Here is a 24,516-nt window from a genome sequence, read left to right as displayed (position 1 = left end):
TTTAATGCATTTGATCCAGCAGTACTGCAAGTTTTGATATGTAGTTTGTTTTAGTACAATGAACTGAAGTAATGATTCATATCAGTACCTGCAAATGACGAGCATGTATTTGACTTGTACCTGCAAGCCTTTAGGTGGCTGTAATTTCTCTTGCCTGCTGTTGTAGGCTGAAGTGAAACTGCTGAAAGAACATTAATGTTTGCATACACATACATTGAACTATATATTTATATAATGCATAGTTACCAATTTTTGTACACACATATGCATGTGTTTATGCATACATATTTATATAAATATATGTGTCAATAGGAGAAAAAACTAAAAGACATCCTCAGTTGGAATGAAGACAACTTTTGGCTTGCTGAGTCAGAAAATATAGATGTTATACATAATTAAATTTTATGGCTCAGCTTCTAGTATTTCTAGGAAAGAAATTATAAAATTTGATGAATGAATTATTACACTAACCTAGAGTGATTATTTTCTGTGGAAATGAAGTTTGAATAATTGGTGTTGTTGCAAAATTGAATTAAATAGTTTTGTATTGAAGCGCCCAATCAGGTATGCTGAAGCATCTTGATACAAATGAACGTCAGTAATATTTTATTGTCTGTGATTTTGTTGGAAAGAGCTCTTATAAAAATTATGAACACTTGAAGACCTTTTTACAATGTATACATGAAGCTAAACTTCTTGTTGAGCGCCAGTAAAAGGAACCATATTTATTCCTAGATAAATACTAGTAATTTGTAATATCCTTTGTCTGTGGGGTTTTGGAAGTTAAAAGTACAATTACTGTTAAAAGTACAATTCCAAAGACCTTAAGTATTTCTGTCAAGCAACATAGAAAGAACAGATGTAAATGTTACAGAATGGTGCTCTACAAACAGCCGGCCACCTTACATTATTGTATGTTTAGCACGTTACATCTTGAGGCTCATCACCTTGTATTGAAAACTGTTAGGTAGAAATGAAACTCCCATGGAATGAATGGCAAAATCTCCAGTGAACTAGCTTTGTTTCACCTTAGAAGCAGTCAGACTTCTCAAGGTAGCTTTCTTTTGAGTATTTAATGTTAGCACTGGCTACTGCCACTTCTGTGTTATATCTCCAAACACAGCCTGCGCAATGAGGACCTGAATAGTCAGAAACTAGTTGAGATTTTCTCTTAACTTTAATATTTCATGAGGATGCGTCATGTATCATAAGGATGGCTATGGCGTGTCATATAATGCCAAACTAAAACCAACTTTACCATGGTCTACAGTAATAAAAAGCAGATAAAGGAAAAGAGAGAGGTGGGAAAATAACGTTAAAGAGCATTCATGGGTGCTTGTTTTTTGATTTTTGATATACTTTTCACAGCTTAGGACTTGCTGTTTTCTTGTATGTCTATAAGTGCAGCAAAACCAGCTTCTCTTTTGACTGTTTGTTTTCTAACCATTCACAAAATTACTTAAAGAGATATGTGATAAACTGAGTTGTGTATAATAAAGTTTCATTTCCTATGATAGCTCAGAATTCTCAGCCAGGGAGTAGAAAGTTCAGCATTGAAGAATTTGAATGGGATATTGGACTCAGCTATACAAGAGTGCAAGCTTATAAATAGTGCCTATTTTTCATAATGATTTCAGAGATATAATTTCTTCTTCTTGTACTCATGAAATATTATTACAATTCTTGTTTAAGACCTAAAAGATCTGGAGAAGTCATTTGTACAGGCCTGTGATTACAGGACAGGTTACTTAGATGCAGTAGCCTGATTCCCAGGTTAGAACTGCCCTGCTGGCCTCCCATCAGGCAGCTTTTCCCAATGAATGACTTTTTTTTTCTTTTTTGTGGGGCGGGTGGGTAGTGGTGGTGGGATGTTTGTTTTTTTAGTTGTTAGTCCAGTGTTCTGAGTTGTCATATGGAGGTCTTATTTCAGAAAGGTGTTCCAGGTATTGCTATTAACTGAAAATGTATGTCTTTGTAGCACAGTGAATGGATAAACTTAGATAATTTTTAATGCTGACTTCTTGAAGGCAGTAATAATATATCTGGAAGATAATAACTGAGATGGCAGACAACAATGCATCATAAGTATTATTGAAGCTTAATTGTTCCACGACTCTAAAGATCTTCCAGCTTTTAGAAGTGTAACAAAGTCTGAAGTTCTGCATCTTGACAATGACTAGTTTTGAAATTGTGTTCTTTTTAGCTGATTTCATCGTGATTGATTCCATAATTCCCCAGCATGATTTCACGAAGAGTGATATATATTTAAGACTGTATTGCAATTATTGGATAGTCGTCTGAAAGCTTCTTAACAGACTAATGTAACCCTGTCACTAATTACAACTCCATCAAGATGTTTACGCATTGGAATCCATAGTTTAATGCATTACATTTCTAATTCTAGCGAGAGTCAAGCAATCAGTAAAGTTAAAAGCTGACCTCTTTAAAATGAGAAAGTGAATTCAAGTTAGTGGTAGCTTTTTAACTGTAAAGTTTAAAACATTTCTGAAATGTATTGTGGATTTTGAACCTTTATCTTGGAATATAGGAGAAAGGAAGGAATAGGAGAAAAGAGCAAACTTTATTGAAAAGATTACAGGAGACTGAAGGGAGTGTCTTACCATACTTTGGTGACACTGTCATTGTGAAAAAAAATAAAAAATTACTTCAGAACACCAAGTTCTGAAATGAGTCTGAAGTCAAAGTCACCTATGGAACTGCTAACAAAACCACCTTCAGGTAATGTTTTTACTGTTAAAAGTAGTCCAATCAAAGAATGGTATTGTTAAAATGCTTCTCAGCCCCATCTGGAAAATACCAACACATGAAAGTTAGGGTGTCCTTTAGAGATAGATGAGAGCATGAAGGAATTAAGTGCCCAGAAAAGGGGAGCAAACTTCACATGGGACTTCCTGGACCTTGGTGAGTGAGGTACCTGCTACACTGTTGGAAAAACCTGCACTTTCTGAAGCTGCCAGTGTGTTTTTTGGATGAACGTGATGTGTTACACCAGATTGGTGTAAGTGCTCCCTGGCTATGTAATCATGTCTGCGGTGCTGTGCCTAATGAAGTGGGTAACCCTCACTCAGCAGTGAAAGACCAGTTTAAGGCTAGCAGTCATTATAAGATTTGAAATGCAAATTTGTGGTAGCAATTTCACCAGCCACATGGATTTTTTTTCCCACCTCTAGCTAATGAGAATTCAGTCTACTACAGCTAAAGGAGCAAAGGCAATGTAGCACAGTTGGTAGCATCTGCAAAAGTGAATAAGGGACAAAAATGGAGGGAATGAAAAAAAATGTGGGAAAGAATGTAAATTTAAAAAAAACAAAGTAAGGATCCAAAAACATTTCTAAGAATCAAATATTTTTGCATCGATCTATCTAACCATTCTGCGATCTAGGGAGCAAAGCTGTCCAGGCTTGTGGTATTAGCTGATGGCTTTGACCTTGGTGGCAGCCTGTCCACAGACACAAGTGGAACAAGACCTCCGTAGGGCTTGGGTTGGCATGGGTTGCTGCATGTTAGCTGAGATGCGCTGACAGTGCAGGCTTTCTTCTTGCTTCCCACAGACTGAAGACACTTTGACTTAGCCTAAAGCCTTTATTTGACCTTAAGTCAGGCTGAATATTATACTAGTGTGAGTAAGACTGTTTAACTTCCAAGCTGTCATTGTAAATGGCTCAGGATGGAGTTGAATAGTATTTTTGTGTTATAAATGAGGAGGATAAATCTGACAAAGCTTCCCTCTGCCACCCTCAAATTCATTCTACTTCACCTCTGTTCAAGTTTTATATTCACACATATCTGGATTTAGTTTTTATTCACACATATCTGGGAATTATGCTTTGTATTTTGTATTTTTTTTTGGCAATGCATTAGAATCAAATCAAAAAATTGAGTAGCAATATTTACACCTTTTTATAAGACTACTGCAGTTCACATGCACGTAGGTAGAAATGTTGTAATAGTTTGTGATGACATCTGTTAACTTTGAGTCAATATCAGAAAATTCAAATCATATTTACCTTTCATGACTTGAAATTAAATTTCTGCCTTTCAGTTCTAATCAATTGTAGCTACGTACCAGCTGTTTTGCATTCACCTCTGACTGTTGAACATTTAAGATGAAAAGTGAGGTGGACCCATTGATAAAAATGGGAATGAGTTTAGAAAATGAAAATTAAAATCCTTTGTTTACAGCAAAAAGAGCCATAGAACATTGTAACTAATAAAAGTATTAAGTGCTTCATCAGATTAAAGTGTTTAAAGTTTTAAATATTTGAGATATCCGTCAAATGTAGCTGCTGTCTGTCCTTGACAGAAGCACCATCGTCTGCTGAGATGCAGACCTGTGACCTCTAGATAAGTTTCTATACACAGAAAAATATTTATCTTTATACTATGACCTTCCATGCACAAGACATGAGCCATGGATTTGTTTCCTAGGGAACTAGTGGCTGAGAAAAATCTATAATTAGATCTGTGGGTTGTTTGCTACAAATGGGAATTGGGTGCTAAGCAGGTTCTTTAAGCATCCAGAAGTATTACATTGACTTCATATAATGGAACACAATTTTTTAAAATGCGCTTCATCATAATATTGCTTTTTAATATCTTCAATTTAAAAAAAACTAAATGCTCTTGATAGACTACTTATTCCTCTATGTTCATCTTAACCACAAAGTATTCTTAGAAGTCTAGACTCCACAGGTTTTATGTTAAAGCCAAATAAAGTTAGACACAATCTTCCAACAAATTTCTTAAACTTAAACTGAATCTTAATTTTCAAGACTGTTTTTAAGTGAATCATTCTCACCAACTCCATTTTTCTCACTTTATTATTTCTATTCCATTCTTCAGGTTGGCTCTGCAACCTCAGTGTCTCATTTTGCAATTCCAATTACTCCACCCGGCTGGAAGTTCCCACTTAATCCAGATCTTGATTTCTTTCTTTGCTGCGTGTATGGATCTAAAGATAACATTTGTAGCTAAATCTGTGGGCAGTAATTGTAGCTGCAGGGAAAGAAAGTGACTAGCGTTTTTTGCTTTGTTTTGTTTTTAATATTCCCTGTTCAGCCCAGGGCAGACTTCTCTAGATCTTATCAGCAGTTTACTTTAGCCAGGGCACAGTACAGCCAAAATGGTGCTGTGTTTCTTCCAGCCTAGTACTAGATCAGATAGCCTTATGATTTTCTGGATGCTGCAAAAGTGGCCTTGAGTAATAAAGTGAAGACTTTGATCTTATTGGGAATAGACGGTACTGTGAAATACCTGGAAAAAGATACTGTAAATTGGCTCTATTCTCTTTTCTCCTACTCCTTGAAGACTTTGCTGCTCCACATGTGCTGGTTACATGTTATGTATTCTGTCCTTTGTCCTGAATTTCTGCAATTAGAAACCATTAAACATTGTTTCTGCATTTCTTCCTTTTTAGATCAATGATAGGTTTACAATAAAGCCCCTCTATAAATCTAAATAATTCTTTTTTTTTTTTAATTATTATTTTTAAAGGACATTCTTTGAGATTTTCTTCATGTATTGTAGTCAGTCAGACTTTTCCTAACAACTATAGCTTTGTAGCTTCTTCAGCTAGTTGTCACTCAAAATACGGTGGTCCTCAAATTCTTTCAGCTAAGAGGGTGTGTTACAAGTTAGTAACCTAAGCAGTAATTAAAATATGCTCATTAAATGGCTACTGGTAGGCCAAATCAGCCAGTGAAATATCCAGGTCTTCTGTGACAAGTAATACTTCCAGGTAATTCTCCTTTGAGATTACAAAAACCTGTGTTCATAAATTCTGTGCTGCCAGTAGGAGGAAATTATTGTGCGCTGATTCTAGAGTTTGCAGATACTTATCTGAAATCAACTACTACTTAGGAAAAAGGGAAAGTGAAAATTATTTGTAATGAATCTTCTTGCTCTTTATAAATTAAGAGCAAAAGAAGTTGAAGGATTACCTGCTACAAAAGATAACACACATCATTATGTGTTCATAGAATTAACTTACTTCTGTCTGAAAGCAAATGCTCACTGGTAGTAGTCCATATTGTTCAAATCCTCAGGTTTGGTAGATGAAGTCTGCAGGCCCCAGTGCTATCGCTATTCTTCAGGGGAAATTGTTACATCAGTGTAGAACTACAACAGTGAACCTCAGATGAAAGGGAACCACCGGGACACAGGGCTTCCACATGCATAAATTCATTGTGTTTCATTTGGGCACTTGTGCATCCTGCTACAAAATTGATCTGAATTTTGTAAAAGTCTATGCATAATTACAATCAAAAGCTGTTATGTCGAGAAGATGTATTTTGGTTGAAGATAAAATGTCCTATTTGTGTTGATTATTCTAAAAAGACCTCAAAAAATGAGCACTGGTGATGAAATTACTTCACTAATTGTTCATATACTATATCATTTTCATACATTACAACATTACGTTGAAATATTCATCTGTGGAATTTATTAACCATCGCAAATTTCAGATTCGGAATTGTTTGTGTTATAGGGACTAAAACCTGGCATTTGCACTGGTGTAACAAAATGAAAGTTGGTATAGTGTCTTCCTGAAGCAGAGCCTCAGTGCAACAAAATACTTAGAAGTGCCATCTGCATTTCAAGCACTACAAGTTCCTTTTCTTCATGTACCTGAAGTTCTAAATATGTCACCTGATAAGAGTGTTCATTTTTTTAGATTGCTTCAGGCAAGGAATGTTTGTACAGTTTGTAGCTCCAAATCAGTCTTGCAAACATGCATCAAAAATATGTTAAAACTACGTACTTTAATTCTCACAATGGTGTTCCTAAATGTGACACTTCCTGTAATGTTTTCAATGACAAAGCTGCTAAAAAATCAACCCTGTTATCTTGAGAATATCATTGTATGATTTTTCATTTTCACAATTAATTTTAGTTTCAACTTCTGTTTTTTTCATTCCCACATTGCATCTCTGACAATTGGTCTAAAATTTTCCACGTTTAAGGTATTTGAACACCTAGTGCTCAATACTTCAAAAATTTTATATAGCTATTAAAAAGGCTTCAGTTTACAGATGCATTTTACAATAATAATACATGTCGTCTTGTTTGAAGAACTTTTTTTTTTTTTTCTGTGATTTCTAAGAGTGTTAAGAGATCTAATACAAAAGAGTGTGAATAAGAAGTAATTGCTAGGCTTGTTATAGTACTTTTGCCCGATAGTCACCTTTGTACTTTTAAGTGCAAAAATCCAAACATTTTTTTGGTAATATGTTTCTCCCAGTTGAATCTGAATCTTTGGAATCTGAGACAGGATTTTAAAGTTAAAATAACTGAATTATGTCTTTCTTTGCTGAGTTAAATCAAATCTTTCATATACGTATACATTTTGCTTTCTCTGGAAAATATATATATTCTTCTTAGGACTGTCAACAGCATCAAGCAAAAATTTTGTAGATGATGACACAGAAGCAGTGTTCGCTGTTGTTTTCTCCAGCTTACAACCCAAAACCTTCACCTTGACTTTGACTGTTTTCCTACATCAGTTATCGCTGGAGGTTGGGTCCATGTTGTGTATTCCTATGGCTGATCACATTTACTTTTTCATTCTTTGCTTGTAGTTTCAAAAGTGCTGCTCTAGTGCAAGCACAAATATTAGAATTTGAGTCATTGGCTGATGTGCTGCTTTAAGCTTCGGGTTTACAGTGCATGGTCTAGGAGATTTATACAGGTTTGAAAATCTTGCCTCATACATAGACTGGTGACTGAAAACTGATCTGTAACTATTTTGAAATTCAGGGCTGTAATATTGCCTCCACTACTGTATTACATGAGCATCTTTAATTGCTGATGGCTCATTCTGCTGTTTACTTGAGTTTTGCAAATATTGTTCAGGCTACTCTATACCAACCTAGCTTGTGTCTCGGAGAACATACTGAATAGATATTTGTTCAGATGCATTTCAGCTAATAATTATTTTTTAAGTTTGATGATTGTGAAAGGAAGTTATTGTGGACCTTAACAGCAAGGCTTGCTTTGTGAACGAGAGAAAAGCGTAACATAAAATATATGTTGTCATTTATAGTGTGTTTGTTTTATCCCGCATTATCATGAACAATGGACAGAGTCGTGTGGAGGAACTTAATTTCTGTTACCTTTAGTTATGTCACCTGGAAGTTCTTTAGCATCACCCAGGTATTGAGTGAGTTCTGATGTAAGCCCTAGTCAGACGGAAGGTCAGATTTGGCCAATACGTCTCCCTTTGACAAAGAGCAGAACTAGGTTGCCATGATAAACTAGTTGATCTGATCCTCAATTAATGAAGACGTGTATTGAAAACCAATAGATTTAATAAATTATTAAATCCAGCAAATTTATTTGAATTGCTTTAAAACCACAGTTTTTGTATGTTTATCTTATAGTAGTGAAGAAGGTTCTGTAGGTTAGGGGGGTTGCATAATGATGAGAATATTTTGCATTTGTCGTGACTGAAAGATTATTTGAGTCAGAGCACAGAGCAGAAGGAGCCTCCAGCTGTAAAGAGTGGTTTTCAGTATGGCAGGACAGGAAGTGTCTGTTCGAATATTTATATGTTGTCTAAACAATGGGCCTTAAACCATTGTTTTGCTCTTCTGGAGTACAGTGATTAAAGAAAAAAAATAGTTCAGTGCTAAATATTCTGTGGATAATTTTGCTTCCTAGAAAAAGAAGGAGGAGGGCAGAAAAACACCACCATGAAAACCAACCAAAAAACCCACAAAACTAAAAAACACGCTGGAGGCAGTTTAACACTCCAAAGTGAAAAGTATTAGGACTGGAACCAAATGTACCTCTCTGAAGGTGGCATTCATTTTCTAATTAAAATTGAAACTAATATATTGTACCTCTAATTCAGACAGTGCCAAGAACTAAGAAATTACAGAAGTGATTGCAGCAAATACCTACTGAGACTGGTGAACTCGGATGGTGCTGTTAAGGACGCAATTATTATGGCTGCAGAACTGTAAAGTCTCTCTCAGGGGGTAGTGTGTTTTTTGTACTTCTATTTCTCTTCTTCTCTTGAGAACACTAGTTTACCGTTGCGGTGTACCTGTAACAATAGGGGGATCACAATGCTGAAATGAGTTTAGCTGGTAGGGACACATAACGTCAGGTGGAAAACAACACTTGGTAAATATGTTTTGGCTATGGTTCAGCAAAAAGCAGATCCTGTCAGCTAAGTAACGCTCTGTTTTCTTCAAAGTGCCTCTTAGTTGAGCCCTATACTCATCTCTGCCTTTTTTTTTATTTTGCTTTGATTTTTCAAAAATAATGCTGTTTTGTCTTCAGTGCTATATAAGGGGTTCTGACAAAGCTAGCATGGATCATGTCAGTTTTCAATATGTTTATTCTCCAGTGCACCCTTCACTTGGGAAAATGCTGTTAACCCTTGTTAAGGTGGGGAAATTAGACATATCTAAGTGCATCTGTGCTGTCCTTTGGGTCCGGGGGGAGGGAATAGCCTTCACAAGTCTGTATTATTGTGGGATGTTCGGTAAGCATCTATTCTGTCTACCCCACCTGCCCACGTTGGTTTGATTTGGAAGGGACCTTTGAAGATCAGCTAGTCCAACAGCCTGCCACAGGCACTAGCCCAGGTTGCTCAAAGCCCCACCCAGCCTGACTATGAACCCTTCTAATGGTGAGGCATCCACTGCTTCTCTGAACAACCTGTTCCAGTGTCTCATCACCCTCAAATTATGAGGTTTTATGTGCAACGCATAGCTGCTGTCATATGGTGCAGACGTTTTCAATATTAGAACCTGCACTGAAGCACTGAAGGTCCTAAAGCTGTGAAAAAATTCTGGAGATAAGCATTTCAGTCTGTAGGTAGTAGCAACTGTGGGAAACTGAGCTTTTTTAGAAATGTAGAAATAACGTCCCAAAGCAAACATTCCAGCAGAAATAATTTGGCCTTGCCTGTAAACTGGGAGAGCATTGTTGTGTAATATGTTGTAACCTAGGAAATTTTCATACCAACAGTGCTGTGTTTTAGATGGCATTCAGAATAGTAGTCTTGCCAGAGGAGATGTCAGACAATCCTCCTGTTCTTTCTTCCTTGCTCTTGCTGAAGCACCAAACCATATGGCAAATTAAGCCTGATTTGTATTAAACTTTTCATTCTACTGAGCTTAGTGTGAACTGGGAAATGCACTTTCTTTGAACTATGCAGCCATTATATAAGCTTCTTAATTAGGAGACGTTAATGTTCTTCTTTACATTCCTGGGAGTATGTAGCTCCCTCTTGTGGCTAATTAAACATTTTAAAAATATCATACTGAAAATTACTTTTTATCTTACCACCGTTGCACTTGAACAAGTGATGCAACGGTATATGGAGCATCTCTAACCCGAGTTTCTTAATACTCCATCAAGCATGAGTTGCTGTGCAATAACTAGATACCTAACTGACTAAATAGATAGGAGAGAAGCCTCTGCACATACTTGAACCAGGACTGTGCCTGCTTCCTGAAGCTTTAAAAAGGCTCAGCAGAAACATCCTGTCATTTAGAAAAAACCCTCTGCTTTCTGGTTACTCTACTGATCCTTACATTGTATGCTGAGGAACGGTTGCAGTTAAGGTTGGGACGAGATATGGAATGCACTGTAACTCCGGGGAGTACAAATCTTTCAGGTACCACATTAGGATGTATTGCTAGCAAATTCAAGATTAAGGTCTTTGTCAGATTTGGAGTAAAGAGTAAGTTTTCCCTCCAGTCAGGCTTGTAGGGATGTTCTTACTGCTATTATTATTACTCTTCTGCCTTTCTATCTAGTGTGAAGAAGGATCTGTATATAATTATCTGGAATTTGTCTTATAAATTCCCTTGTAGAATATCACTAATGTCCATGAGTTGTTGTACTTTCTTTCTATGGTTTCTTGCAGTTGGGGCTTTTGGCCTATACTATGTCTCAAATTTGTGATGAACAGTTAGGAAATGTTTGACCACTGTGGTGGGATACGGCTCTTGTGCAAACATCTCTGAATTAGGTTTTTGTGCTGGCCTGTGGCTGAAATGGTGCCTTTCAAACCACTCTTCTTATATTGGATGTAAAGGAGCACTTCTTGTAATAAGTCTCAGAAATCAGGACAGGGGACAAGCAATTCAGCTTTCCGTACAAAAGTGAGCAATGGTCATGACACTGCAAAATCATAAGCATAATAAAGAAATAGAAAAACATATTTTTAAACTTGATGTAATGAACAAAAACAGAGATTGGTCAAAATATGTATTGAATATTGGGTAGCTTTCAGCCATTAAGTTTTGGTTTCATCACAGAACCTGAAGCACAAAGTTAGTTTGCCCTTTTGTCACTTGCAGTGTTGTCTGCCTCTGTGTTTTGTCATGACATGCTCAAAAATACACAAGACGAAATTTTCATCTATTAGCATTTCTGACTAGGAGGAGGAAGGAGAAAAAAGTTGAAACATTTTAACTTTGAAATTTCTCCATTTCCCAAAGGGTTTGAAAGTCTAAACTTTATTTCTGAAAATGCTGATTTTCTTTCATAACTTGGGGCTATTTTTTTCCTCAATTAAAATAAAGGAATAATGATTATGGAGTTTAGTCAAAATCTCCCTGCGCAGTAATCTGCCAACCAGTGTTGCTGAACCCACAGCAATAGGGCAACAAACATATATTTCCTCAGGGACATTATTAAACACCCCGCATATTGATTATCGCAAAATGGGCACAGGTCCAGATTTCTAATGCCCCTTGTTCCTTCCGATTCCTGAGCTGTGATTTAGACCAGCATATAAATACTTGACTTAATGTTTCTGTGGAAACATTAACAATATAAAATTTCTAGAAACAAAAGAACATGAAACAGCAGTTGGAAAGAATGGCTTGGCAAGACTGTCAGCCTTAAAGGGCAAGATTAATTTATAATCCTTCTAGATTCTGGTGTGCAAGTACAAATTTGCAAAGCATGTATTTTATAAGAAACATCATGTAGCTATGCAAGTTTACATATGCTACTGTCAGTAATGTAAAACAGCCTTGAAATTGGATTTTTAGGGATTTTTTCATATGGGAAACAAGATAGTGATAGTAACCAGGAGTTTCAGTACACACATATGTATATAAGTATTCATGCATTTGGAAAGTGGAGGAATTCCAACTGTGTGACTAAGCAGAGTTCTGGGCAGGATACCCAGATATTTCTGTGAGGAGATTTTTCCTTGGTTTAAAATCCTGGGAAAGGAAGAGTATAGAAGAGAATGAGAAAGGGGAAAAAAAAATCCACAAAGTCATCTATTTTGAAATTACTAAGATTGCTAATAAAAAGGGATGACTAATTGGAAAATAATGTGTGATGGCTATCTGATATGATAAGAGTTGTCGTGAAATAAGTATGCTTTATGCCATTTGGTGGAATGTGTCTATTTTTTTTTTCTTGTAGGATTTCTTCGCAGCTAGTTTATCAGTTTAAATGGGAAAAAAAAGAAAAAGAATTAAATAAAATGTCAAATGCTAGACATGGAGTGAATACAATAGTAATGGAATAATAGAAATGTTAAGTCGTGAAATAGAAGACAGTAAAGATAAGATAGCAACTGCCTAAGGACTTGACTAGCTTTTCCATGGTTTAACACAAGAATTGGAGAGTGTTTTCTGAATGATTGAAAGCATATTTTATATTTTCATATTGTTGGCGGGGAATATGCCTCAACATTAGGATAAAGATTGATATTGCTTATGTGGGTTTAGAATGATTTTATTTTATTTTATTTTATTTTTAATATGGCCTGTAACTTCTTGTTTTCTGCTGTGCAGGTCATCAGGAGTGAAGGGACAGAGGGAGCAAAGTTTCGACTCTCTGGTAAGGGAGTAGATCAAGACCCAAAAGGAATTTTTAGAATCAACGAGATCAGTGGGGATGTCTCTGTGACCCGAGCCCTTGACAGAGAAGCAATTGCCAATTATGAGGTGAGTACTCATAGCAATAGGATCTCTGCCTCTCTGTTGGTAATACATACTTTTGAATGCGTATTAGCTGTTGAAAAAGACTGCAGTTACTGAAGGTTAAACTGCGAGACACCGTCCTAAAAAATTTCCAGAAGAACCGTTTATCCTTTGGAAATTGTAAATGTGTGTATTTTTACATGCAATTGAAACTCTACTCTGCTTTCTGCATGTATTTCTGTCATTTATCTTCAGTAGAAGTACTGTCTGAAATTCATGTACGCATATGATTTGTGAATACAAAATTATGTTTGGACAAAAGAAGGTATTTTGGGAAGTTGCCTCTAAGGTACTACATGGTTATACTTTCTCCTTTTGATTGTCAAGTTGTCAGTGGAATATACTATTCGTCTCTATTTTGTAGTAATGGATATTTTTAATTGAGCCGCAGAAGATCCTGTTAATGTCAGCAGATACATTGTCAAACGTGTGTCTTCAACAAAGATTTTATGAAGGATTCCTTTCCTTGTCAACAAAAGCTATGTTTCTCCTCACTGAAATACAGCAAGTGATCTTGGAAATCTGTAAAATAACTGCACCATGATGTCTTGAATTGCATAGTATAAAAAGAGGATCTGTCAATTCATGTTTTTTATCTCACTCTGGAAATGTGCACTCAGTTAAATTGTGTCTTGGCACTTCAATATAGATGAGAAGCTGGATTCAAACTGCCTAGTAGATTTGTGCATTGCCACTTCTGCCCCAGCATAGCAGATCTGATCTCTGGATCATCATGCAGAAGGGAGTGTATACTGCTCCAACCCATGCGGGGCTTGGGGTCTGCTGACAGTTCTGATTGCTGTCCCCAACCTCTTAGTTTTGTCTTCTGCTGTGTAGTAATTACTACTTTTGCTTTCAGTGCTGTTTCTCTCCTCCTCTGGAAGAGTTTGCTAGTTCGATGACTAGTCATGCTTGCCCAAAAAGCATTGCTAAAATGTACCATATGTTGATTTTCAACACTTAAACATCTATTTCTCATCTGGGTTTACAGTGAAATGTATGTTAACCACTTGCATAGGATTTATGGTAGCCACTGCTGTCCTTCTTAAAAGAGAAATGTTGCAGTTTCTCTTTATAATATTGTTCCTCATCTTCATTTTCCAGCTGTTTCCTATTTTATCATAGTGGCTTTCTACCTTAATGTATTGAGTATAAACCTTGAATTTTATTTTATTTTTTTTTTTACTGGAAAATCATAGTAGTCTTTTCAGCCTAATGCATCAAACCACAAATGGCCCTCCTATCTGATCTGGCAAAGCATACACTTAAATTAAGACAAAAAAACATTTCCCTAGAGAGGAGCCTTTTTGAAGCAATGCAAATTATATACAAATAGTGCAGTGTAGCAGATTATCCAGAGCAATGCAAATGTATATCCTAATAGGTTGTAGTGCTTCCTAACCTGTTATATAGCACTCTGCTCAGCATGCTCACTGGCATCCTGTTGTGCAAAATGTAGCTGAAAAGTTCTGCAGAAGGAGAACCCTCAACTTGATTTAGTCTGTCTTTGAATCCAGCCTGTTGTTTTCCAATAAAGATGTTTCATGGTGTCAGGAAGGCAGCGGGATTTTCTCCTTGATTTCCTTGATACATTGAAAGATGAATTACCAAAAAGACTCAGATTTTTGTCAAGCTTTTTGAAAAAAAATTTCACTTGCTTCCCCTGCCCCCCCCAGTATCGATTTCCTGAAAGATTTATTTCAAAGCAAAAGGCAAAGAAGGAAAGAATAGATCTCCATGAAAAAAGTGCAAGTTCTTTGCAAGCCATCTTACTATCAAGTATATAATCAGTGATGGGGCAAGGATGAAAAAATGAAATTTGTTTGAATCATTCCAGCCACACAGAAGGCTGCTGTGCGTTAGCAACGATTTATTTCCTATTGTTAGTGCATATACACTCAAGGGATGAGAATTAAAGCAGATGTTAATAGGGCACAAAATCAAGCTTTGGTGATCATAGTATTTCATAGAACTTTGCAGCTTTTACACATCCATGTACCTCAAAGCACTTTAAACTATCTAAGGGTATTTAATCTCTAACAAAAAATGTTCTTTCTACCATTGAAAGTTCAAGAGTAGTTTTTGCTGTCTTGTTTATCCTGGAGGAATATTGAAAAGTATGTAGGACTTTTTCCTATGATAATTCATTACAAGAGAAAAGTGATTAAATTACAGGGCAACTGAATTCCACTCAGAAAACCATTGATTGTCTGAGTTAATTGCCACTTTACACTGTTTGTTTCAATTATTTTATTTTTAGTAAAGGATAGAAAAACATTTAAAATAGAGAGAAAAATTCTGAGAGTTGGGACCTGCTAAAGTCTATCTGCTGCAGCCGAGTTGCATGGTAGTTGTGTGTTGAGAAAAGCTGTTTAATAGCAAAAGAAACTCAAGCTGGGAGAGGAATACAAGGCAGGTGTATTAATGACTTGAGCCCCCAGCCCCCTTCCTGATACAGACTTATTTGATTCATTTGTTAGTTGGTTTTTATGAAATTAGTTAAGTTGTTCAAAAGTGGACAAGGATGTGAAATTCCACCGAAATATTAATGTCAAGGGTGATTAATTGTCATAGGAAACATGACCCAACCACTTGCACATTTCAAAATGTGCTGATTTCTGTTGAGAAAATGAAACTGTGTCAGAGGAGGCTGGGTGAGACAGAAGTCCAAAAGCCACTACAGTGAAATTAGCCATAAGTAACTATTTTTTTCTCATGAAATCCTATTTGCCAGTGGAAATTGGTAGATTCTTCTGGTATGTTTGTCCCTTTAGCTTTGTGGGGTGCCTCCTTAAAGGTTGGAGAATGTCAGCTAGCAGCAATTTTAAATGAAAGCTGTTTATGAAGAAGTGTGAGAGGATGTAAGGATGTTACTATGCCAAGCTAAGATAAATTGTTTTAGAAAAGTTTGTGGTAATTTTTTTTTCCCTCTCTCAAAAGAAGTGTAATGAAGAGCATCCTGACAGGAATTCTCTGGATCAGAGAAAGGAATGGATTTACACTGAGTAGTTTTATTTTGGGGTTAGTTGCCTGGTGGTCCAACTACTAAATAACGGTCTGAAGAAAGGACTTAGGCAGACTATAGTTATATTATTGAATTGTTTCTGGTTTGTGGAGATAAGCAGGTCACCTACAGCCCCTACTTAATATAAGAAAAAGGCATTCAGTTTACAAATATGCTATCAAAAATAATGTCTTTGGTTTTCTATCAAGAATTGAATGAATAAAACTGGTTGGAAATTTCAGGGAATGGTAGATTGTTTATCTAGTATTAAAAATTGCAGGTGTTTAAAACAAATACAGAAATTTAAGGAGGATGGATTTTCTAGTTCAGATCACTGAGGTACATCCAAAAATTTCTAATAGTCTGGGAAATTCCTGGCACACTTCAGTTCTGCTGTCTTTTCTGATTCCAAAAGAACAGGAATTTTATTGACTTTCAGCTGCATCTTTAAGCAAAATATCAAAAGACTTCAGTTGTGCTAATGTCCGACGACAGAACTGAAGGATTCCAATGAAGTTGGAAGTCTGGTTGTGTTAAGCATTGAAAGAAAAGGCTAGCGAATTGCGAAACAAAGGTTCAAATACGAGGCCAGTGAAGACTGGCTGAGAAACAGAGGTTATGGGGTAACATGTTAATTGAAAATGTGGAGTTGTTTTTCCAAGCCTCACATTTGCACAGATACTATGTTCACAGGCAAAGTGCTTCCATGCAAGTACAAGCAGATTACCATGACTGAGATGACAAAAATTACTAAGTTAAAGAACTATGTTTGGTTCTTTATTCAAAGGTTAGATATGTCCAAAAGATATAGGAATTGGAATCCATTAATGTTTTTACAGTTCATATATGAGCTTTTGGTTAGGCATTCCTTCTTTCCTAGGTATGTCCCAGTACAGGACAAAGACTGAAGCTGTATAAACTCGTTTCCTATCACTTCCCATCACCATGTGATCCTTGCAGCAGTAAAATCCAGTCCTGTTAAGCATCAGTGGCGATGTGCCAGCTAGTCAATGGCTGGCTTTCAGTCAGGTGTCAAGATGCTACAGGACGGTGCCATCATTGGTGGGCTTTTTCATAACTGCAGGGTGTGCGGAAGAGAAATGATCAGAAAGTGATCCTTTGCAAACACGAAATGGAGAAGTTTGATAAAACCATTCAGCATCAGTGTGCAAATTAGAGCTGTGAACAAATTTACATAGGTAATTTGAACTGTTAATGAAGAGTTAGTTTTAATTATTTTTTTTAAGTGAAGAGCTTTATTTGCTTTAGAAAATACTTCACAAGTAGAGGTGTGAAATCAGTTTTCAGCTTTTTTTTTTTTTTATAATGACTTATCACACTTCTATGAAAGGATGCCTTGCAACTGTTAGACTGAGATATTCAGAAAAGTTATGTTAACAGTACTGAAAAGCAAATTAGGACTATTTCCTATGTATTGCTGTTTCTATACATTGGATAACAAGTAGACTGAGAACGGGCTAAAGGATTCAGACCAATGAACAGCAACCAAATCTTTAGCGTGAACTGCATCAGTTCAAGTTACATGAGACTGCTATTTCTGTGACTGAGCCAAACATTTACAGTGATGCTTGCAGTCCTACTGGATTCTATTTCTGTGCTTCATAAGGAACAAAAAATGGGAATGCTTCAGAGGTTTGAGGAAAACTGGCTTAGTCAGGTGCCTAGGAGTATTTTCTGACAAAGATGTTCAAGTACTTGAATGCATTTTTGCATATAATGAAAACGGTATAAAAACCTAGAAGTAAACAACTTGTGTGTCTTGTGTTTGAGTATAGTGCAACCACATCCTTTTCAGAATGATTTAACATACCCTGATACTGAATCTCTGCAATATGCAGCATGGAGATAGATAGCGCACACAAGTGTGTTTCTCTCCCTCTTTGAGAATGAAAACCACAGATTTGCTTCTAATTTCAAGACTGGTCTAAACTGTTTTTATCTTGGTTATCTGCACTGGCAGAATTATATGAAATTTAAGTGATCTGCTCTGTCTTGAGCTGAAACCAATTATTGCTGGGAAAGGTCAGACCTCCGTCATCTCCCAGTAATTTCCTGAAAAGGAGAAGGCACTCAGCATTCCATGGGAGGAAGGGTTTTGGTCTTGTGGGGATGTAAATTTCAGTCAAATGTGTTTGACTTAATTAAAACGTAAAGGATACACAGAGAAAACATAATAAAATAATGATGCTCCCAAACTGCATGTGTTACATCCAAAAAACTTGGAATTGTGGCAGAGTACAAACTTGTCAGGGAAGAATCCTGACCATTTAGCAATGACAAAAGATTTCACTGGGAAAAAAAAAAAAAAAAAAAAAAGAGCAGTTCTTGTGTAGCTATTGGATTTGATTATTAATAAGCTAGAAACTTATTTGTATAAATAGGCTGTAGTTAGATCAACTGACATACAACTGAAAATTCTGGAAGTTAAAATGATCTCTGTAGCTTACATTATATAAGTATATGTAAAGAGTGCATAAGATGTCAATATAAAGAAAAAATATATGTTTATAGTATGCTTATATGTATATATTCAGCAAAGTGTTCACATGTTGTGGGTACACTCAGAGATGACTGTTTTGAACTAATTTCATAGTCAAACTACAGAAAGGGAAATGAACACTGGCTGAGAAAGTGCCATTAGGTTGTTACCAGGCAGCACTTCTTGAAGTTTAGCTGTCCCTACGTGGATTCTTCAGTAAGCAAGCTGATCAGCTCTGTACAGAAGAGGAAAATTCATCACAGTGAATGCTAAAAATAAAGAATTTCTCTAGGTAGGATCTTAGGAAAAAAAAAAAAAAGAGAGAGAAAAAAGGGGGCTGCATCTTGAAAAACATTGAATTCCTTCTTTCATAGCTACACATGAAGGGACTGCAGGCTGCTCTGTATCCTGAGGTAGGCATGATAATCTTAACTTTGCAGAGATTTACGTCTCAGCAGTTGCACTTGTGTTCACTTAGCAGTCACAGGCTGCAATTTCTGAAAACCTGTGTTGGTTTAGCTTCCGAATTAGCATTAGAAATTGATCAATTCACAATTGAAGCTCAGTTACTGTACTATTATTCCAATATAGGCTTTTTCATATAGGAAGAAGAAATCAGCTCTGCTTTTATATCAGAATCCCTTCTACTTCTTGAAGATGCAAAATGAAGGAAGTTGAAGGTCTGCTCTGGGCAAAATGTTGCCCTATTTTTGTGCTCCTTTCTAGAACTTTCACTACAGCCCAAAGTTTCAGAGCAGCGAAGTTTCACCACTGTTGGCAGTGGGTTAGGCTGATGTACTAGTGTGCCTGTGGCCATGCAAGTTCTGCAGTTTGTGGAGCTCCATGGATTTGTGGTGCTTGATTTGAGTCTCTGCCTGTTTGTCTCTTTGCCTTATTAAAGATCTGCTGTTGGCCTCTGTAATTGCCAAAAAAGTATTCAGCCCCTAAAATGGCATTATATTACAGAGGACTGTACATCTTATGGGAACGTGTTCTTCATGCTCACAGTACTGACTTAGTACTGGTCTTTGCTTCTGACATGATTGCTTAGGACTTAGCACTGCTTTCACTTGTATGGGAGGAGAGTGAAGTAAATGAATCTGTCAACCTAAAAAAATACTTTTCATCTAAAAAGTAAGAGTGATGAATTAGTCAAAAAAAGGTGCATCCTGTTCTTCTGTATCAAATGGCTTTAGACACACAAGACATGTAAAGAGAATGCCCTAAACTTGAGGAAAACCTGTATTATTATTATTTTTAATATAATTCATATTTTTAACCTTTATTATATATAGAGATTATAAAATGAAAGATTGTGCTTTAGGAAATTTTACTTTCATTTAACTTGAAAGCAGAAATGCAGCAGTGAGAAAACCCAGCAGCAGTCTACATCATTCAGTGAGATCTGTATGGGCAGACTCCTGAATTAATTGGGAACTTTTGGCATTTGTTGTTCACTAAGATGAAAAACAAGGTGATCATCATAACTGTGTGCATACATCAAGTATTTGTGCATATACATTGTACATAGAATCATATTTTGTAAAACTAAGATTTGAATAGTTGCTTACACAGCTGGTATGTAAGTGGGATGTCAAGCTACTGGGAATATCTCCCTTCTTCCCAATTTTATTATTATTTTTTTATTGGATGAAATGAAAACCCGACAGAAAGTCTAGTTAAAATTCATGTTGTTTTTATGTATATTCTGCCATTTTGTCTTGGGGGAAAAAGATATTTATTTTGTATAAACTCTCCAATTTACCATATCTTGTTCATTTTTACTGTAAATAGTCTATTCAATACATACTGCAGATCTTAATGTTATGAGATATCAGCAGGGTACTGTGATTCATTTCAGAAATCACTAGCATCCTCATATCACTTATTGTGGAAAGCACACAAAAGTCAACAGTTGGTTTTGTTAGAGGGCATATGCTTTATTCTTAGATCTAACTGCTTGCACGGCTTTGTCATTCCTGCTGTTCAACAGCACTGTCATGCCATTTGTAGGAGGAACAGAATGAAGTTTCATTAAAGGGAAAAATCAGCAAAGGTTTGTTTATAACCCTATAACTGCAAAGAGAAGGTAGTGGGCTTGGATCTCCATGCTAAAAGTAACCCAAATTCCAAACATCAGGCAAAATTAGTATTTTCTTATTGAAGAGTAGGAGGTGGAAATGCCCAGCAGTAAGAAATAAAGAATGATTGGAGTTTACTGAAACAGTAACAAATGAGACAAATTTTGGTTTCATGTTTGGTTTTATTTGCCTTTTTTTTTTTTTTTATGAGTACTGCTTGCAAATAGAATGCCATTCCTGAAAAGAATAATGATGTGTTCAGTTACACAAGAGGAGACTAATAATATTTTTGTCATGTAATGTTAATAGTCTGTGAAACCATTTTTGCTAGTTTATATTAATTGCATTTTAAGGCATTTAAATGTCATCATGATACTGCTTCACTCTTTAGCATGATCTGTTTGTTTCTTTTCCTTGTCTGCTTGTATTATAGCAACTGTCAAAAATTCTTGCAGAAGGCTCACTGTTCTAGGTGAGCCTAGAAATACTTGGCATAAATACCTGGAAAGGCACCACTGCCATTCCTCTGAACCTTATGTTTTCCTACAGCAAAGGGAAGGAGTGTGCATTGCTTTGCAAACATAGATTATTGTTCCCAGCCTTACGCAGCGATGGATGTGGCAGCACTTTTGCAGGGACTGCTGACATGCTATATCCCTGGCCAGGGCCTCTCAGCTCTGAATGGAGTGGAGAGAAGGACTAGGTGAGCTCCTGCAGCTTAGGTCTGTACCCCCCCACACACACTTTGTGTACCCCAATGCTGTAGAATTTGCCCATTTTTCTCTGCTGTGTACTCAGACAGGCCTGTTTACACTCGTGTTTGCAAAGGTGCAGTCTAGAGGAAAAATGGGAGCAATGGGAGCAAATGGGAGTTGGAAAAAGACAAACAACTTGCTTAGGAAATCTTTTTCTTCTCAGAAACTTCTCTTGGGCCTATTTTGATGCATTGGTATTGTTCTAGCTAACCATAGTTTAAGCAGAAACAATCTTGTGTTTGCGAATGGGGAGATGTATGTGTTGGGGGGGGCGGGGGAGGGGGTCCTGTTTCATCTATTACTGGGTGTTTATTTCCTGTTTATTTTCCTGGAATAAGTGCACAAGTTGTGAGGTTCTAGATACTTTGCTATGCATACAGAAACAGTGTGCATTTTGAAACTGAGCACATTCTGAAAGAGAATATTTGTTATTAATCTACATTGTTTCCCCATTCCATCAAACATCACCTGTTTTCTTTTTCTTTCTTTCTTTCTTTTCTTTTCTTTCTTTTTCTTTTTCTTTCTTCTTTCTTTCTTTCTTTCTTTTTCTTTCTTTTTCTTTCTCTCTCTCTTTCTTTCTCTCTCTCTCTTCCTTCCTTCCTTCCTTCCTTTCTTTCTTTTTCTTATGAATTCATTATATCTTTATGTCAATGTTATTTTTTTCTCTGCAGCTAGAGGACCTTCTGTCTCCCTTCTGACCTCTTGTTCTTTATGTACCTGAAGAAAATCATATTACCTCTCTTATCCTCTCCTGCAATCTTCTTTTCATTTTCCACCTTTTTGGATCTTTTTTTTTTTTTTTTTCCTTGCACTTTTAACTTAATTCCATAACCTTTCTACTCCCCCTGTCTGTCTTGATGTTTTATGTCATTCACTTACATTTTTTCTACACTCTCTGCATTTCCTTATTTAGACATACTGACCTGTTTTAGGCTGTATATAAATTGCATTGCTAGGGGTATGCATAACCATTATCTAAGCAAATTTGTTTTGCTATTTTACAGAACCTTTCCACTGTCAAAAGTTGTTCTGCTTTACTCATTCTAATCTGGTATGTTCATAAATAAATTCCTTTAGAAACCTGTGTTCTGGAAACCCTGAACTTTGGATTACTTGCTAGTTGCCTCTTTTAAAATTCTGGTAAAACAGCGTAGGTAGTTTATGTGTAATGATAAGGAATTTGATGGAAAAAGGAGTTTTATTTACATTTTAATGTTTTTTAGTTTGTATATCTCTTCAGTCAGGTTAAACATATTAATTTAAGAAGTACATGGTTGCCTGGAAAAGCCTAGCATTTAGTTTATGAAATGTTCAAATGTGTGCAGTTAAGCTATTTTCAAAAGCCAATCTTTCTGCATCTGCTCTTTCTTGCACCAATGTTTAGGAGCCCTAATATGATGCAATTGGTTGATAAAGCCCTTACATTGACATGCACTTTTTTTTTTATTATATTTTTTCAACGTCTGCTAGAGACTTTGAGGAAAAATGGCAGTATGGACCATGAGGTCTCCATTAGTGAAATCATGCAAAAATATCTGTGGGTTGTAAAAAGAAATTTCAAAAAAGATTGATGATTGCAGTCGAGAATCCATTTCCCCTTGTCATCTTCAAAGCTTTTTGACTGCTAGATTTTAAGTCCACTGCAGTCCCACAGATAAGGCAGATGACCGGTTGTGGGTGGGTGAAAAAAGAACATTTTATGTTTTGAACTGTGGTAGTGAAACTAGAATCCCTCCCCTTCCCCCTCCCCCCCCCCCCTTTTTTTTTTTTTAATTTGGTGGGAGTGTTTTTGTTTGCTTGTTTTTATTTGTTTGTTTTTTTGGCAAGTATATCAGCTGATGTTTTATGGCAATTGACTAGTCTCAAGTAGTGTGCCATGGGTGTAGCTAACAGCATAATTCAGCCCTGTGGTTTGACCTGGGTTAACAAATTGACTGATGCTGCATGAACATAAACAGAATCCATTCCCTTATTTCATCACACGTGAACTCTGTAGTGTTTACAAGAAATGAAGTGTAAGAAAATGCAAGATTTGTGAATATAATTCTGACTGGTAACATTTGCCAATAACAAAGAGAATCATTTATCTACCCACTCACTTTAAAAGTACAGCTGCACTATGTACTTGCAGGTTGGTTTTCTGCTGTATTTTGATTAAATACCTACTTATGCACAAGTAGGTATTTGTGCATAAACACAAATGTGCACTATCAGTCTTTCATAATTACAGCATTTTGGAGTTATTTGTGGAGACTTTAGTCACTCTGAGCTGTAGGCATCCTACTTTCACCATCTGAAGCATTACCTCTCCCAAGAATTTAAAATATACAAGTCAGATCTTCAAAGTTTGCATGAGGATTTTATACTGATGTATTGAGTTCCCTTTAATCTGGCTTCTGGGCTTTTTTTGACCCAAGTACCTGATCTTTCAAACTCTCTTTGGCAGTTACATATTTCTCTTTTTAAAATTAAAATATGACAGGACTCGATAGGTGGAGCTCTAAGAAAACCACTGACTGTCATGAAACTCATAAAAATGTAAGAGTTGGCATCACTACATATTGCAGGCAGAGCTGTAAGAATCTCCATTTTCCCATTATTAGTCTTTTGTGGTGAAAACATTCATGAAAACAGGCAATTCTGTGTTCACATTTTTCCTCCTTTAGATCTATTTCAATGCATAATAGCAGATGAGTGAGAGAGTTGTATTGGACTACAGCTGTAAATAAAGAACAGTGTATGAAAAGGCTTCTAATATTATGTAATATTAGTTGGCATCGTTTTGTTGACATGTAAATGAAGAAAGTCTTGCTGTATTCATCCTGGTTTACTCAGGTCATTACTAATAATTTTTTAATTACATATTCTCCTTAAAACCAAGGTATATTTGGTGAATGTCTTGGAGGATTTTGTTGGTGGTGATTTTTTTGTTGTTGTTGTTTTTTTGTTTTGTTGTGGAGGTGGTTTTGTTTGCTTATTTTTTATTTTCTAGTAGCTCATTAACAAGACACAGCTTTAGTTTAATTATTTTATCAGATCATTTAAGATGCTTATATCAGTACATGTAGAATACCATGATGGATCTTCCTGTTTTGAGGGGCTTTCATTCTTATTTTTCTTTAGAGGATAAAATGGATCACAGTAGCTACTAGCAAAACTCATTGTGCATGTGCATGACTAAATTAAAGTT

At 36.2% G+C, this 24,516-nt stretch overlaps 1 protein-coding gene across 13 annotated transcripts in view; it reads left to right on the top strand.

Moving 5' to 3' along the window:
- CDH13 (cadherin 13) overlaps nt 1–24,516 on the top strand; it is a 477,794-nt gene that overhangs the window by 210,155 nt on the left and 243,123 nt on the right. For 12 of the 13 annotated variants that reach the window (XM_035543527.2, XM_035543525.2, XM_050713274.1 and 9 more), the window contains one exon: nt 12,798–12,950. In XM_035543527.2, coding sequence (XP_035399420.1) covers nt 12,798–12,950 — 153 coding nt within the window. Of the gene's footprint in view, nt 1–12,797; nt 12,951–22,330; nt 22,378–24,516 lie in introns of all 13 variants that reach the window. The other variant, XM_050713276.1, reaches the window with a different exon arrangement.

This window comes from Cygnus atratus, chromosome 12 (assembly GCF_013377495.2).
Source record: "Cygnus atratus isolate AKBS03 ecotype Queensland, Australia chromosome 12, CAtr_DNAZoo_HiC_assembly, whole genome shotgun sequence".
Classification (NCBI taxonomy): Eukaryota; Metazoa; Chordata; class Aves; order Anseriformes; family Anatidae; genus Cygnus; species Cygnus atratus.
Note: the sequence above shows the minus strand (reverse complement) of the source record. Positions and strands in the feature narration are given on the sequence as shown.